We start from the raw sequence: 18,305 nt of genomic DNA, 5'->3' as shown, positions 1-18,305 counted from the left end.
AGTGGATAGTCCCCCACTTTCTGTCCCACCCACCCCCCCAGGACACAATAGTCCCCCATATGGGGGACATGGAGTCCAGCCGGACCGTTTGATTTTTTTTTAGTCCGCCGGACTTCATGTCCCCCATAAGACCCACCCTCTTCGCCATAGACGGTGCTTTTCATTTCTCTTACAACCTTTCGAAACTCATTGGCTTGGGAAAGACCTGCAATTTTGGTACAGTTCTAAAACTAGAGTTTGTTTCTTTTTTTTTCTTAAACCCTTCCCTTCTTAAATTAGGGCATTTGATTAAACTATTTGGATTTCAATTCAACGATTTCTGGTGGGGGGTTTTGAATTAAGGCATTTGATTCAACGATTTTTGGGTGGGGGGTTTTGATTTTTTTTTTTATATATAAAATTCTTAGGTAGTGAGCTTTCCCTCCTGTTTCTCCTTTTTTTTCTTATTTAAAAAGAAAAAAGAAAGAAAAATCTAGCACACACCATGCTTATGGATGTGAATCCAGAAACTCTAAGATTTGTCTTTTTTTTTTATATGAGTTTCAATAGTCTAAATGGGATTCAAGTTTTGAAATGGGTTTGAAATATACAAGTGTTCTCTAGCCTTGTCTAAATCAATTTTATGTTTTTTTTTTTCCAATTTTTTCATTATGTAATGCAACCTATAATATCTATGAAGTTCATGTCTTCTTCTTTGTAGTTTTGCACCTTAAATGTTTATTTATTTACTTCATTGAACTTCAATGTAATGGCTTTCATTTTCCTGCATATTTCCTACAACTACAAAGGGTTTTGCACCTTAAATGTTTATTTATTTACTGTGGTATATGATTTGTTTGTAGTAATTCTCCATATGGTATGTAGATTCAATCATTTCACTTTTTATTGGATTGAAACATTTGTCTAATCTTTTTATTTAGTTAGGATTTCCCCTCTTGTTTATGACAGGAAACAAACAAGAATTCTGCATGTCAAGTGTTTGAAGATATTTCCGAGAGATAACCCATCAACCCATCAAACCATCAACCTAATGCTGTTGAAAAACTTATGGTATATTAACCTCTTATAAAATGACTATTCTATTTGTAATAGAGCATAAAAGTTTTTAAGAATTCAAATGAGATATTGTAAAGGGAAGGGAGTGTCGTATATCAATGTTGTGCAACTGAACCTATAATAGATTTTTTTTTAATTTTTTTTTATATTTTAATACTACCTCACCTATAATAGATTTTAATTAATTAATTTATTTTTGGTGTAGGAACATCTCTTTTCTCCTTGAGTAGGGGTGGTAGTGATTTGACAACCACAACCATTGGTAAAGCTCTGGGGTTGGGAGAAATTCAGGTCAATTCTTACCCTAAATACATTTATGTCAAAAGTTGTTCATATATCTGCATATGTATACATGGATATGGGATAACATTGTAGATAGCATACTGTGGAATAGTGTGAAACAGTGTATTCTTATGAGCTCTAGTAGTATGAAAATTTAATTCAGGTTCTATAATTTGTAATTGCACGACTTCCATACAAGTTTCTAGACAAATAAGAACATGTTTTTCAATCCATTACTAGTGTGGAAGGATGTTGATGGTGTTTTGATGTGTGATCCTAACATATATGCACTCGCAGAACCTGTGCCATATCTAACATTTGAGGACATGGCAGAGCTTGTTTATTTTGGTGCTCAGGTATCATTTTAGGGAAATTCTACTATACACACCTCCTACCATATGCACCCCTAAGTTGTGTCATTTTCTTCTTTAGTTATGACCAATTTTCTTATTTAGTTATGACCTTATTTTAGTTATGATTCATGAGATCATTGGTTATGCGTCATGTGTTGTTTGGTTATAGCCTCTTTTTTTTTTTTAGTTATGACTCTGAAAGTATAAAGTTATGTCATTTTCTTTCTTAGTTATGAGGTGCATACGGTACACCCCAATCTAGAAACAAACACTGCTAGACAAAACAAATAGAGGTAGACTATGAATTTTCCATAAGCCCCATCCAGAAGGATGATGGACAAAAACAAATCAAAGGCTTCCATAACCTGTGAACCAAGAGCCCCAAAACTAAATTGAACTATACGAATCATACTGAATCTCAATTGAATCGTACAATTCACTTAATTTAAGATTCAACAGAACAAATAGAATCTTTTCAGTTGAAACTTGTATCAAATTGTGAATCGTAAGATTCTTATAACCATGATTGTTCTTACTTGTGTATATATGTACATAGATGCACTTAGATTTGTAATTTGTTTCAGTCAATTTGAGGAGAAGTTTGAGGAGATCAATGGTGATGAGGCATCCCCAAGTATTCCTTTGACATCAGGGCTTGATGGAAATTCAGCTGCACCAATGGTAACTGAAGAGAGCAGAAATGACACTGAAATACAGGGTCAAGAAGATCATAGACAATGCTTTGATATAAATGCCTCGCAAGACTTTGTGAGTGGGATCATGAAGATTGTCCCAGAAGTTGATGTGAATCCTTGAATTTAACCAATTATTAGTTGTTTTGGTTATGAGGTACAAATTGCCAAGAAGCTTATATTTGCACACCACACTTCTCAGTTCACACCTTTTTTTTTTCGTTCAGATATCATATTATTATCAAACAAAAATAAATTGCTTGGATATCAACCAAACAAAAACCCAGTTCGGTTGTTGATATCTGAACGATTAATTTTTGTTCGGATGTTGATATCCAAACAATTGATTTTTGTTTGGTAGTTGATATATGACTACCAAATTGGTGTGAATTGAGAAAAAGGGTATTGTGCAAATAGAAGCTCCCAAATTGCAATGGCAAGTCAAACTTAAAACTCATAACACTCTTAGAATAGCTTCATACCATCTACCAAGAGCAACTATAACCAATACTATTTAGAGAATAGTTATTGCCTTACGGCTTTACCAAAAACCAGTAGCCAGAGTTTTCCTATCAGTGGTGGTCCAAGTCCATGGACGGTCTGCAAATTTGCTTACCTTGGGTTAGCAAATCAAAATAGAGAGAGAACATCATGATTTTGATATATGTATATGTATATGTATATGTATATATTTTTCTGGTCTTTGCAGAGCGATGCAGATTACTGGCTTTTACCAGATGGCGATGTTAGCATTACAGACATGTGGACAGAGCATATCCTATACTCTTGAGCTTGTGTGCCTATGTGGGTTTTGGGATTGCGAGATCACATAAAGAGAGTTTTGTTGCAGATTTGTACCCAGTTACTTATGGGTGGTGTTTTCTATTATTGTTGGTGATCACAGGATATGCTGAAGTATCACATGAAGTAAAGCTGAAGGCTGGGCTGTTTGATGTGGGCTTGGAGGACATGAAGAGGGCCAGGCTGCAAAAATGCAGCAGTTCTTTGAGTGGTCCTCAAAAAGGAAAGTTGGTGTTTTTAATTTATGCTAATTTTGTACCCAGCTTACCTTTATGCATATCTAATTTTGGATGTTGTATTGAGTGGATGATTATTACATCTGGTCTGTTTTTGAAGCCTATCCCGGTGGGCTGTGTCTGGAGGTATTTTTCTACTCCTTTTGTTGTATGCTGCTGCTATATGCTTTCCTGCCAGCTGCTGCTCTATCTATTCCTTACTGCTGTGGCCTTATGCTATTTGCTATGCTGCATGGCTGCATATTACTGCATGGTTTTTCAAGTTATACTATAAAATGTACTAAATTATTGCTTAGCATAACAGTTAAAAGCATGATCTGTGGTTTTTATATTTTGTCTTATTATTTGTGATGTTCGTTCATGTGATTTTGATATTATCTATCATTTTTCTACAGTCTCATTTAAAGATATTCCTGTCACCTAGTTTTACTTGCCATAAATTTTGGAATTAAACAAAATTCTTAGTCTCATCATTTGTAGAATTCTGGTAGAGAAGTAGTTCCTTGAGTTGTTTTCATTTTGTGGCTGTATCATTTGCTTAGCTGAATGAGTTCAAACCTTCATGTTACAACTTTTCAATTGAAAATAAATGCAAAACTTTGAAAGATTATAGCTTTATGATTGCAGTTAAATCATTGCTAGCATGATGGGTCTCGGAGACATTAGAATTATAAAACATTCAAACTTTAATTGTATGTTTGACACATCTTCATTGATTCAACTCTCTCTATAATTCCAGTGCTTTTCCAATGAGTTTACAATGATCTCTGGCTTTGATTTTGAGTATTTTTTTTTCTTTCTTTTCTTGTTGGTGCAGTGGATCCTGAAACAGCGCTTTACACGGAGCTATGGTGCGCTTGTGCTGGTCCGCTCATGACAGTGCCTCGTGTAGGCGAGCGCATGTTCTATTTTTCTCAAGGACATATTGAGCAAGTTAGTTTCCAACTCTAGGCAATGAATTTATTATCTGTGAAGTGTTTTGAGATTTGATAAATATCTCATAAACCTGAGTTAGTTGTGTGCAAATCTCAAGCGATGAATTTGATTTTCAGCCCTAGAATTTAAAATTCGTTGATTTCGAAGAGTTAAAAAACTTCGACTTGAACCAGCATTTGATAGGACATGATCTGTGTGAGACTTCGAGTGGTCCAGATTCATATCCAAACAGGTCCACAGGACACAGGAACAGTCGCCTTAGCAGAAAAGTAGAAAAAGAAAAAGGTAATCTACATCTCACTTTTGGGCTTAAACAAGGAAATGGCAGTATGAACTCTCTCAACCTCTCAATCTCATTCTCTATCTCTCTTTGTCTCTCTCAATCTTGCTTTCTCTCTTTGTTTGTCAATCTCCTGCTCTCTCTTTATGGTTCTTTTGAAATCTCTATTTTTCATTCATTGTCACTCAGATCGCCCCTTGGATTGTCCAAAATGATCTCTCTTTAGGGCAACACAAAATCAACATTTTTAGGTATTTCCTTTGATTAATCTCTGGCATGTGTTTTTTTTTTCCTTTGTCTCCATATATTCTTTGTATTTTGCAGCAATTTATGCATATCTATTTATTGAAATTGAAATTATTAATTTTCTGTGCTTAATGGAGTTTGATCCATTGGTGATTTAAGTATGATTCTGTGTTTTCTACACTAATGTGTTACAAATACTACTCATACTTTAATTTAATTTTGTTTAATTTTAATGGAATAAGAAATTCTTAGCGTACTTGAGATCGTTCTGGTAGATGCTTCGTTCATATATATATATATATATATTTTTGCTGGGAATTTAGAGCGACATTATTTGGATTTTTTTTATTTTAATTTAATGCAGCTTTGAAAGATCTAGAAATTAGAGCGACATTATTTGGATCGCTGTTGCCTTGCTGCTGCTTATTTCCTCAAAGCAGCTTTGAAAGATCTAGAAATTGGGTACTTTGTGTTATGATCTATTCCCCATCATAATGTGTATTGATCAGGTGCAAGCTTGGATTTGAAGAACATATATCTCCATGGTGAGTTTTTTTGTACATCTCATATTTCATATAGGAATGAAAAATAACAATAATGATTTGATTTGAAAGATCTGAACTGCCATTGGATTCTAGTGAGTGATCCATGACACCATGTTCTTCATTTTCCATCTCTTTTTCTGTGTTTTCACCCCTGTCAACTGTCTTAACATCCTCATACACCTGAATGGCGTATCACAGTGGATCTTTATAAGCAATCATATTTAGAAGTAGAAAAAAACTTAATGACACCAGATAAAAGTTATTTAAAAATTGATATAGGGTGAGTCTTTTTCTAGTGTTTTGTGGCCATTCTTGCCATAAGTGCTAATGAGTCGGTGAGCATTCTTGTAAAGATGACATAACTTAGATAGGTCATTGACTTAATCTGGTCGACTAACAGATGGGGTGTGGACTGCAAGTTTGGATACAATATTATTTGGATAAAATACAAGCCTAATTCCATTTATCTAGTTGCTCATAATATCAGTCAATCTTCTCAATATGAAATTGTGCAGTCCTAAATGTGATTTAAAGTCTAAAATGGTGAAAAATAAATAGTTTTTGTTCTAGCTTTTAATATGAAGACGGATCCTATAGAATAGATCTTGTTCAAGTAAGGTCGTACCTTGTACTTCTCATCTTATAAATACACCTCTTCTTTCTCATATTGTTTCGATGTGGGACTCACTGTCTGTGTCTCAGAGATTGATTTTTGGATTTATATATTTTGTTATTAGTTTGGTTTTCTTCAATTGTTTCACATTTGCTTTCCATACTGAATTTGATATTAGGGAAGTTGTAATTGTAAGTGGATTTGGAATATCTGTTTGTGTGCAAAGAAAATCACTTCAAAAGATCCTCACAATTTTCATAGCATTGATATGCTCTTTTGACTCAGTAATTTTCTGATATGCTTTGTTGGGCTGTTGTTTAGACTCGAAGAAGAATGACCTTATGTTTATGAACTCGGACAAGTTTAGTGACTTTTAGATCAAAATTTGAGAGCGAAGAACCACGTTGGCAATCAAGACAGGGAAATTCTCTCCAATAAATTATTATTTTCACATTCTTCGAGTTTTGGGCTTTTAATACGAAGATGGATCCTGTGTTTTAATATGAAATTGTGCAGTCTCAAATGTGTTTTAAAGTCTAAAATGTAATAAAAGAACTTTTACTAGTTTTTTAATTGTAATAACTTTTACATATGACTCCAATTTTGAGACTCAAATGAAATGTCTGATTAAACAACAATGTTATACTGTTTGAATTCTTGTCATTGCTATTTTTAGAATGCTTAACTATAGCGATCCCGAGTTTACCCTTGTTGTATAGTGATCCGGACATGTGTCCGTGGATGTTGGTAGTTGTTTATTGTCTTGTTTACATCCTTTCTTACTTTGTATTTGAGTTATAGGATGTGTTGAGCGGGTTTGTTACAGGTTGGTTGAGTTTAGAAACCAAAACTAGTTGCCCAGATTTTTGGCCTGTACGCTCGAGCGGAGGTGTTGGCGCTCGAGCGGGGAATACATCCATCCAGTATCTTGTTGTGCAGTGTTGTGAGCTCGAGCGTAGGGATTGGGAGCTCGAGCGGAGGCCTGGTTCTGCAAAAGTGCTGGGCGAGCGCATTCTGCGCTCGAGCGGGAGGTTGGCCGCTCGAGCGGAAGTCTGTGAGTGGCCGCTCGAGCGGGGTGTTTTACGCTCGAGCGGAAGACTGGGTTTAAAGTCCCGAATTTGTGACTCTTTAAATCACTTTTTCACTTTCTCTTCTCTCTCTTACTTTTCCAAAATCACCATTGTTGAGCCTCTCACTCTAGACTCTACCTTCTCTCTAGGTTTTGATCTAGTAGGAGTGATTTACTCACCTTTGGCCTTTACAAAAAAGTTGTTGATCGTCGAGGGCTTCATTTTAATCTGAAAATCTCGGGTTTTGGAGCACGTTGGGTTTTGTCGTCTTCTCCCTTGGAGCTCCGAATTTGAGGTAGGGATAACCTACTCCTCTCTATGGGTTTTGTCTTTAAATTTTGGTATTTTGAGATGTTGGGCTTGGTTTGGTAATCTTGTAAAGGTTTGGGGCTTTTGTGTAATTCTTACAAAAGTTGGGGTTTCATTCATAATAAACCTAGATGCATGTTTGGCATAGAAAAAATGGAATGATTGTTGAATCATTGATGGAAATGGAACCTAAGGGTTGAAATGGTAATTATGGAAAATGGCCTAATTACATTGTTTAATTAATTGGGATAATTAATTGATGAGAAATGAGGAAATGAAATGTTGATTGAATATCCATTTGTGCATTTATTTTCTGTTTTAGAAATAACTGCTTTGGGCTATCGGTGGAGGATAGTCGTGATTGTTGTAGACAATGTATGTTGATTAGGCAAACTGAAACTAATCAATGGAATGTGTTATGGAACTTAACAGTTGCTAGAATACATTAATTGTTTGTATTGTGTGATTGTATATAGAACCAATGTGTTTATATACGTTATGTGTAGAGGAGGAGATAGGGGATGTACTCCGCGGTTTAGGGGAAGATAGGGGATGGACCTCTAAACCGGATAGGTATTTGGAGGAGATAGGGGATGTACTCCGTAGACAGAGCTCATATGCTTGTCTAGAGAAGTGAAGATAGAGCTCATATGCTTATCTTTGTGAAGTGAAGTGTGGATACAGCTTGTATGCTTATCTGTGGATATTGTTGATATACATATCTGTTGTAGAGTGTGGATACAGCTTGTATGCTTATCTGTGGATATTGTTGATATACATATTTGTTGAGAATGTGGATATAGCTTTTATGCTTATCTGAATGTGAGATATAGTTTTTATACATATCTGTGGAAATGATGATAGAGCTAGCATGCTTATCTGTTGAAAAAAGGGAAAATGAAAAGTAATTGGGACTTGTAAGTCGTTGACATAAATATGTAATTTATGTGATTGAATCAGTGGTGACCAACTATCAATTGCTAATGTTTTAGTCATTGTCCACGGTTGGTTTAGTGTATTTCTACTGGGCTGTGGCTCACCCTATATGGGAATATCATTTTCAGGTACAGGAAGCATGCCACCTCCAAGGACATAGCTGGGAGGCTAGTGGCGGACATAGTTTTGTCGTTTTACTGTTGATGTATTACATGTAATTTCAAGCCAAGGGCTTAATGTGTAAACGAGTTAGAACTCTTTGTTGTAACCAAGTGTTAACTTGGAAAGCTGTAAGCCCGTAGGGCATTTTGTTATGAGGTTAACATGTAATACTTACATCTTGGAATTCTAACGAATGAAAGGAATGCAGTTAGTTTAAATGTAAATGCATGTCTTATCTGATGGGTTTATTGTTATTATTTTGAGGGCGTTACAACTTGGTATCAGAGCGTACCGGGTTCGAATACTTTGGGTACGTGGGAAGTGATTAGGATCACAATGGGTTTGTCTCGCTTGATAGAGACTTAGATGTAGTATCATATGCGATGTGCTTAAATGCTAACATGCTTATGTGACTATGTGAGTATGGGATTTAATTTCTAGGATGTTGATTGGATCCTTGAGTTTCTGGGAGTCTTGTTGGAAAAGCACTTGATCAACGCTGTTTCTAACCGGAACTCTAGTAACGCCTCGGGACTATCATTATCCGGAAATGAAGTTCGTAAGTGCTTATGTGTTTATGTGCTTATGTGGAGTGAATTACAGTTGTTCATGCATTAGGACGTGAGTGATTAGTTTCGGCACACCTATGAATGTGCTAACGTTCTGTGTTGCCTTTATTAGGATGTCAGGACGAGGAAGAGGTGCTAGGCGTGGTAGACCTGCGAGGCAGGAAGTACCATTACCGGGTGAGATTCCGGCAGTGCAGGAGGGAGTTGGGCAGGCCAATGTGGCCGAGCCAGTAGGTCAGCAAGCTATGGGTGCCTTGGCCAGAGAGATAGCAGGAGCTTTAGGTATTCTTAGAGCTGGGAATCAGGCAGCTGAGGCAGGGCCTTCCTTCTTGAAGAGGGAGTTCTTTCGGTGTAATCCGGACGAGTTCATCGGGGATCCTAAAGAGCCGCTTAAGGCAGATGAATGGCTCGAACAGACAACGAAGACGTTTGAGATGCTTGGCATCGAGGACGGAGCACTGAAAGTGACCTTGGCATCCTTCCAACTGAAGGGAGATGCGGGTCAATGGTGGAAGTACGAGAAAGCTCGTGTTGGTGGTACTTGGGAGGCGTTTGTGAATGCTTTTCAGGAGAGGTTTTTATCAGCAGCAGCTAGGGAGAAGCTGAGGGATCAGTTTAGCCGGCTTAATCAGCAGGGCTTGTCAGTGGCCGAGTTTGAGGCTACTTTTACCAGTCTGTCTAGGTTTGCACCTGAACTGGTGGCGTCTGAGGAACGCCGTTGCTATGAGTTTGAGCGGAAGTTGAGGCGGGGCCTCAAGTTGAGAATTGGTGGGTCTTATATTCGAGAGTATAGACACCTAGTGGACGCTGCAGCTCATATGGAGCTTATGATGCAGGAGGAGGATGAGGGTCAGAGAGGCTCCAAGAGGAGCCAGGATAGTCAGAGTGATGGCAGGAGACAGAAGGGTTATAACCCTCAGCAGTCTCAGGGTGCAGTCTCTAGATCGACCTTTCCAGTGCCTAGTGTAGGCTCGGGGAGAGGCAGTCAGGGAGAATTCACTTGTTACAAGTGTGGCCAGCTGGGTCACAAGGTTTCTGTTTGCCCGCAGAAGGGTGGGGGTCAGAAAGCTGCTTCTTCTTCAGCTAGACCGCCGAGTCAGAGTTTGGGCAGGGGGCAGCTCTTGATTTGTTATCAGTGTGGACAACCTGGGCACATGAAGAGGTTTTGCCCACAGTTGAGTGCCACTTCGGGAGCGTCTGGTTCTAGGCAGACGCAGGGTTTTCAGCCAGCTCAGTCTGTGCAGGCCTCGAGGGCCAATCCGGGAGCTTCGTCATCCCAGTCTGTGCAGCAGTCTTTTGCTCAGAGAGGTGAGCAGGTAGACCAGGGGCCTACGGGGCGCGTGTATGCTGTTACCACGCAGGACTTAGTACCGGCTCCATCAGTAGTGAGAGGTACTTTTCTGTTTTGCAACTCAGTTGCTAATGTGTTGATAGACACGGGTGCATCTCATTCTTTTGTATCTGCTGCATTTGCATCTGTTTTGGAATTGGAGTTAGCACAGTTAGCATCTCCTATTTGTGTGGTATCACCTTTGGGTGGTGAGTTGATTCTGAAACAGGGTGTTAGAGGATGTGATATAGAGGTCGCCGACTATAGGCTTCCTTTTCCGTTTGTTGTCATGCCCATGAAGGGTTTTGATGTTATTTTGGGTATGGACTGGTTATCGTCATACCGGGCTGTTATTGATTGCTACCGCCAGAGGGTTACATTGTGTACCTTGAGCGGGGAGTGGTTCCATTTCTTGGGAGACCGGGTTGGTAGTGTTTTGCCACCGGGGTATGATTCGCGAGGGCGAAGTGAACTTAGTAGTCTATTTGCCAGTTTTGAGAGTGGTGAGAGTGGTGAGACCCAGGTTGTATTACCGAGGGTGGTTTGTGAGTATTCGGATGTCTTTCCCGAAGATCTTGTTAGTTTGCCACCTCACCGAGAGATAGAGTTCTCTATTGATTTAGTGCCTGGTACGGCGCCGATTTCTATGGCACCTTACCGTTTTGCTCCAGCAGAGTTGGTTGAGTTGAAAGTTCAGCTCCAGGAATTGCTCGATAAGGGCTTTGTTCGCCCTAGTGTTTCACCGTGGGGAGCACCGGCCCTCTTTGTTAAAAAGAAAGATGGTGCCTTGAGATTGTGTATAGACTACCGGAAGTTGAATCGGGCTACGGTTAAGAATAAGTATCCTATGCCCCGTATAGATGATTTGTTTGACCAGTTGAAGGGTTCCCGTTGTTTCTCTAAGATAGACTTGAGATCGGGTTACCATCAGTTGAGGGTCAGAGAGGAAGATATTCCTAAGACGGCATTCCGTACGCGGTATGGCCATTACGAGTTTTTGGTGATGCCATTCGGACTTACCAATGCACCGGCAGTCTTTATGGACTTGATGAACCGGATCTTCCGGGAGTTCTTAGACCGATTTGTGGTTGTCTTCGTGGACGATATTCTTATCTATTCGTCTTCTGAGGAGGAGCACGAGACACACTTGAGAGTGGTGCTTGAGTTACTTAGAGCCCATAGGCTGCATGCCAAGTTTGGGAAGTGTGAGTTCTGGCTGAGGGAAGTCAAGTTCTTAGGCCATGTGGTATCCGGGGAAGGGGTGTCTGTTGATACATCCAAGGTTGAGGCAGTGCAAGATTGGGCACAGCCTAAGAGTGTGTTTGAGATCCGCAGTTTTCTGGGATTGGCTGGGTATTACCGTCGGTTTGTGAAAGATTTCTCCAGGTTAGCGTCACCGTTGACTAGGCTGACTCAGAAAGGAGTCAAGTTTGTGTGGAATGAGACTTGTGAAAAGTCGTTCCAAGAGTTGAAAGTTAGATTGACCACCGCTCCGGTGTTGATTATTCCGGAGAGAGGGTTGGGTTATGCGGTTTATTGTGATGCCTCACGAGAGGGTTTGGGTTGTGTGTTGATGCAAGAGGGGAAAGTGGTAGCTTATGGCTCACGTCAGTTGAAAATACACGAGAAAAATTACCCCACACACGACCTAGAGTTAGCAGCAGTGATTTTTGCCTTGAAAATCTGGAGGCACTACCTTTATGGTGAGAGATTCGAGGTATTCTCGGATCACAAAAGTTTGAAGTATCTGTTTACACAGAGAGACTTGAATCTGAGGCAGAGGAGATGGATGGAGTTCATCGAGGATTATGATTTTGAGTTGCATTATCATCCGGGAAAGGCCAATGTTGTGGCCGATGCCCTTAGTAGGAAAACCATTAGTGATGTAGCTTGTATAGCCATCCGGGAATGGGTGATGTTAGGAGCACTTGGCGAGTTTGATTTGCTACTGGGCGAATCTGTTGAGGCTGCGGCCTTGTTTTCTGTTGTTGCGCAGCCTACACTTGTGACTAGAGTGTTAGAGGCACAGAGAGGTGACCTTGAGGTAGAATCCCTCCGAGAGAAGATCTCCAGTGGGAAAGTTGAGAAGGGTTTGACGGTGTATCCCGACCTGAGTGTGAGATACCGAGACCGTTTGTTTGTACCGGAGTCTTGCCGAGAGGAAGTACTCCGAGAGTTTCATCATTCGCGCCTTGCGGTGCATCCGGGAGGCACTAAGATGTATCAGAATTTGAGCCGCCAGTTTTGGTGGCGGGGTATGAAGAGAGATGTGGCTGTTTTCGTATCGAAATGCCTTACTTGCCAGCAAGTGAAGGCCGAGCATCAGAGGCCAGCGGGTTTATTGCAACCCTTGCCTATTGCCGAGTGGAAGTGGGAACATGTCACTATGGACTTCGTTGTAGGTCTTCCGAGGACTCAGCGGGGTAGTGATGCTATTTGGGTGGTTGTAGACCGGTTGACTAAGTCGGCGCACTTTATTCCTATGCGCGTGAGAGATTCGGTAGATCATCTTGCCGATTTGTATATTCGGGATGTAGTGAGATTGCACGGGGTCCCAGTGACGATCATCTCAGATAGAGATCCTCGTTTTACTGCTAGGTTGTGGCAGAGTTTGCAGAGTGCCTTGGGCACTAAGTTGACCTTTAGTACGGCTTATCATCCTCAGACTGATGGGCAGTCCGAGCGTACTATTCAGATCCTCGAGGATATGCTTCGGGGTTGTGTCCTGGACTTCAGTGGGACGTGGGAGAGGCACTTGCCATTGGTAGAGTTTGCCTACAACAACAGTTTTCAGTCTAGCATCGGTATGGCACCGTTTGAGGCCTTGTATGGCCGACCGTGTAGGTCTCCAGTTTGTTGGGCCGAGGTGGGTGATGCACCTTTGTTGGGTCCGGAGTTGGTTAGGGAGACGACGGAGAAAGTTGAGCTTATCCGTAGGAGGCTTGTTACAGCCCAGAGTCGACAAAGGAGTTATGCCGACCGTAGGAGGAGACCTTTGGCGTTTGAGGTAGGTGATCATGTCTTTCTGAAGATATCACCTAGGTGAGGTCTGATGAGGTTTGGGAAGAGTGGGAAGTTATCCCCTCGGTTTATAGGTCCTTTTGAGATCCTTGAGAGGATAGGTGAGGTTGCTTATCGGTTAGCCTTACCGCCGCAGTTGTCCGGAGTGCATGACGTGTTTCATGTGAGTATGCTTCGGAAGTATGAGCCAGATCCATCACATGTGTTGGATTGGACTGATTTAGAGGTAGATGAGGATGCCTCGTATGAGGAGAGACCGGTTCGGGTCTTGGATAGGCGGGATCAGGTCCTGCGTGGCAAGACCATTCCTTTGGTGAAAGTCTTGTGGAAACATCACGGAGTGGAGGAAGCCACTTGGGAACGTGAGTTGGAAGTCCGTGAGAAATATCCGGACTTGTTTGTTGATGTGTGATCTTGTATTTAAATTTTACATTATGTTGAACTTAAGAGCTTTTATATATGTCTTAAGTTGTAAAACATTGAGAATGTTTTGGTTATTGGAAGTATGTTTTGGAACTTGCCTCATATGGAAGTTGAAAGTGACATTATATGTGTTAAGTATATTGTTGAAATTGGAAAGATAGTGCATAATGTTAATGCATGTTGAAAGTACATATGTTGTTTACATATTGTGATATGTCTCTTGTTAAAGGGATGGGATGACCGGTAATGGGTCGAATTGTTGAATGTTCAAGTGTAGCATTGTCTAAATTGGAGAAAAACTTGTTTTTGAAAACTTGTGCTTAATTTCGGGGGCGAAATTCTTTAAGGGGGGGAGGTTATAGCGATCCCGAGTTTACCCTTGTTGTATAGTGATCCGGACATGTGTCCGTGGATGTTGGTAGTTGTTTATTGTCTTGTTTACATCCTTTCTTACTTTGTATTTGAGTTATAGGATGTGTTGAACGGGTTTGTTACAGGTTGGTTGAGTTTAGAAACCAAAACTAGTTGCCCAGATTTTTGGCCTGTACGCTCGAGCGGAGGTGTTGGCGCTCGAGCGGGGAATACATCCATCCAGTATCTTGTTGTGCAGTGTTGTGAGCTCGAGCGTAGGGATTGGGAGCTCGAGCGGAGGCCTGGTTCTGCAAAAGTGCTGGGCGAGCGCATTCTGCGCTCGAGCGGGAGGTTGGCCGCTCGAGCGGAAGTCTGTGAGTGGCCGCTCGAGCGGGGTGTTTTACGCTCGAGCGGAAGACTGGGTTTAAAGTCCCGAATTTGTGACTCTTTAAATCACTTTTTCACTTTCTCTTCTCTCTCTTACTTTTCCAAAATCACCATTGTTGAGCCTCTCACTCTAGACTCTACCTTCTCTCTAGGTTTTGATCTAGTAGGAGTGATTTACTCCCTTTGGCCTTTACAAAAAAGTTGTTGATCGTCGAGGGCTTCATTTTAATCTGAAAATCTCGGGTTTTGGAGCACGTTGGGTTTTGTCGTCTTCTCCCTTGGAGCTCCGAATTTGAGGTAGGGATAACCTACTCCTCTCTATGGGTTTTGTCTTTAAATTTTGGTATTTTGAGATGTTGGGCTTGGTTTGGTAATCTTGTAAAGGTTTGGGGCTTTTGTGTAATTCTTACAAAAGTTGGGGTTTCATTCATAATAAACCTAGATGCATGTTTGGCATAGAAAAAATGGAATGATTGTTGAATCATTGATGGAAATGGAACCTAAGGGTTGAAATGGTAATTATGGAAAATGGCCTAATTACATTGTTTAATTAATTGGGATAATTAATTGATGAGAAATGAGGAAATGAAATGTTGATTGAATATCCATTTGTGCATTTATTTTCTGTTTTAGAAATAACTGCTTTGGGCTATCGGTGGAGGATAGTCGTGATTGTTGTAGACAATGTATGTTGATTAGGCAAACTGAAACTAATCAATGGAATGTGTTATGGAACTTAACAGTTGCTAGAATACATTAATTGTTTGTATTGTGTGATTGTATATAGAACCAATGTGTTTATATACGTTATGTGTAGAGGAGGAGATAGGGGATGTACTCCGCGGTTTAGGGGAAGATAGGGGATGGACCTCTAAACCGGATAGGTATTTGGAGGAGATAGGGGATGTACTCCGTAGACAGAGCTCATATGCTTGTCTAGAGAAGTGAAGATAGAGCTCATATGCTTATCTTTGTGAAGTGAAGTGTGGATACAGCTTGTATGCTTATCTGTGGATATTGTTGATATACATATCTGTTGTAGAGTGTGGATACAGCTTGTATGCTTATCTGTGGATATTGTTGATATACATATTTGTTGAGAATGTGGATATAGCTTTTATGCTTATCTGAATGTGAGATATAGTTTTTATACATATCTGTGGAAATGATGATAGAGCTAGCATGCTTATCTGTTGAAAAAAGGGAAAATGAAAAGTAATTGGGACTTGTAAGTCGTTGACATAAATATGTAATTTATGTGATTGAATCAGTGGTGACCAACTATCAATTGCTAATGTTTTAGTCATTGTCCACGGTTGGTTTAGTGTATTTCTACTGGGCTGTGGCTCACCCTATATGGGAATATCATTTTCAGGTACAGGAAGCATGCCACCTCCAAGGACATAGCTGGGAGGCTAGTGGCGGACATAGTTTTGTCGTTTTACTGTTGATGTATTACATGTAATTTCAAGCCAAGGGCTTAATGTGTAAACGAGTTAGAACTCTTTGTTGTAACCAAGTGTTAACTTGGAAAGCTGTAAGCCCGTAGGGCATTTTGTTATGAGGTTAACATGTAATACTTACATCTTGGAATTCTAACGAATGAAAGGAATGCAGTTAGTTTAAATGTAAATGCATGTCTTATCTGATGGGTTTATTGTTATTATTTTGAGGGCGTTACATTAACGTTACACTTTTATGTTTCTTTTTTCTTTTTTGCTTTTTGTTTTTTTGCGACAGTAACAAAATGGTCGCCAAAAAACATGTTAGCATTTTTCTTTATTTTTTGCGACGGCAAAATAACAGTCACCATAAATAGTTTAGGTGGTCGCGAATAATTTGCGACCGTTGCTTTGTCATCCTAAAAAGTAATTGTCACCCCCACATTTGCGACCCCTATTTACCGTCGCATGGACGGTGGCAAAAGGTCTTTTGTAACTATATTTTTATTATTTGCGACGGCTTGTGGCGGTCGCAAAAAGTGTTTTTTTTAGTAGTCTATACAATGTAATTGATAATATGTTAATATTTTTCTTGTTTATTTTTTTTTTTGCAGATTGGTTTTTGATGACATTTGGAAGCATACTTGCAAATCAAGATCAAGTGTTGAATTTTTTTTTTGACTGAAGTGATACTTGGCCTCGTTTGGCAAGAGGCTATTTTAGCCAATTATCCAAAAAGTTACTAAATTAGCCAAAAAGTCAACAATTCATACCAAAAAGTCAAAGATTCTCTTTTCTCTCTACTTTTTGCACATCTTTTCGTAATTAGCCAAAAAGTCATCCCAAACATACAAGTTTTTTTTACCTACCTTTTTAGCCAAATAGCCAAAAAGTTACTAAGTCTGTTCCCAAACGAGGCCTTAGTTGTAGTTGCAAATCAAGATTGAGTGTTGACTTTTTTTGTGGACTCCACATTAGTTCATTTTGGGATTTGCTTTGATGATTTTTTTTTATACGTAATGAATTATTATTAAAGTTGTTTGATGGATATATTTTGATTTATAATATAATTGTTTAGTGAATTGTTTTGTGGAGTGGTGTATTATAGCTAGTGGATTTCTTAGTACATTTAAAAGGCTATTGGGATATAAGCACAGATATTTGTGAAATAATAATTTAAATTGAAATATAAAATATGGAATAAATTTAGTGACGAATTTGTTTCGTCATTTTAACTTGTTATTATGACAAAGTGATTATTTGTTGTTAATAAATATTTTTTGTGAGAAAATTTATTGCAGATTATATATGAAATTTTTCATTGATTTTGTTATTTGGTGACTAAAAATTTCGTCACGTATATAAATTTTTACTACGAAATATATTTCGTCATCCATTTGACTTTTGGAGACAAAAAATTTCGTCACTTTTACATCTTACTGTGACAAAATTATTTCCTCATCAATGATCAACATGTGTGACAAATTTATTCGTCAACTAAAATTATAAATATGGTGCTGAATAATTATTTGGTGACGAAAATAAGAATTTTTGGTGACAAAATCTTGTTTTATTGGTGACAAAAAATTTCGTCACTGAAGTAATTTCATTGGTGACGAAATTATTTTTCGTCACGGTGGTTTATAGTGACAAACATTCAATGACGAAACTGGTGATGAAAATATTTCCTCACAAATATTTATAGTGACGAAATTAGCTCTTTGGAGACAAAAAAATTTCGTCATTCAAGACCCAACTTGTTGTAGTGCGAGTTATGGTATAGTGCTTAGCGCAGTACATAATTATATATATTTTTAAAATAGTACATCATAAGAGTATTAGGTTGACTCGCTTTACTTATTTATTGTCAAATTAAGTGTGATATTTGTAAAAAGAAAATGTTTAAGACCCGCAAAAACTTTCACAACTTGACCTACAATAATGTGAGTCAATTTTTGATTTGTTACACCTTATTAATATGGGCCCAACTCTCTTGGCACATGTGAATTTATGGAACAGTAGTGCTACATGCACTAATTAGTGTATTATTAATATATCAACACCAATTATGACATTATTATTGATCACTCATTATACAAATTATAAATACCAAAAACATCTTAAATTATGTCACATCGTGAATTGGTACACTAGTTAGTATACTAATAAACTAATTGATGTATATAACATTATTCTTTATGGAATATATCCAATATTGAATAATTCTACATCAATTAATTGCATTTTTCCTTCTAACCCAACCAT

At 39.0% G+C, this 18,305-nt stretch overlaps 1 protein-coding gene and 1 long non-coding RNA gene across 4 annotated transcripts; both read left to right on the top strand.

Annotated features, from left to right (window-relative positions):
• The first annotated feature begins 1,365 nt into the window (after nucleotides 1-1,365).
• On the top strand, nucleotides 1,366-4,041 carry LOC145819990 (transcription factor E2FB-like). Of its 2 annotated transcripts, XM_082914211.1 has the most exons (3): nucleotides 1,366-2,495; nucleotides 3,093-3,187; nucleotides 3,288-4,024. In XM_082914211.1, the coding sequence occupies exons 1-2, from the start codon at nucleotides 2,214-2,216 to the stop codon at nucleotides 3,171-3,173; spliced, it is 363 nt and encodes a 120-aa protein (XP_082770337.1). In that variant the 5' UTR covers nucleotides 1,366-2,213; the 3' UTR covers nucleotides 3,174-3,187; nucleotides 3,288-4,024. The 2 variants fall into 2 exon arrangements, 1 of the variants encoding a protein (XP_082770337.1); XR_014360843.1 differs by lacking the exon at nucleotides 3,093-3,187 and having other exon boundaries at nucleotides 1,366-2,540; nucleotides 3,288-4,041.
• A 10-nt stretch (nucleotides 4,042-4,051) lies between these two features.
• LOC145819991 (uncharacterized) lies at nucleotides 4,052-16,732 on the top strand. 2 transcript variants are annotated; one of them, XR_014360845.1, is made up of 4 exons: nucleotides 4,052-4,641; nucleotides 4,826-4,887; nucleotides 5,247-5,427; nucleotides 16,655-16,732. It is a non-coding gene; the product is annotated as an uncharacterized LOC145819991 (long non-coding RNA). The 2 variants fall into 2 exon arrangements; XR_014360844.1 differs by lacking the exon at nucleotides 16,655-16,732 and having other exon boundaries at nucleotides 4,054-4,641; nucleotides 5,247-6,435.
• Nucleotides 16,733-18,305: the final 1,573 nt, after the last annotated feature.

This window comes from Camellia sinensis, chromosome 2, assembly GCF_055761805.1.
Source record: "Camellia sinensis isolate YWXY chromosome 2, ASM5576180v1, whole genome shotgun sequence".
NCBI lineage: Eukaryota > Viridiplantae > Streptophyta > Magnoliopsida > Ericales > Theaceae > Camellia > Camellia sinensis.
This window is presented reverse-complemented; position numbering and strand designations above follow the sequence as displayed.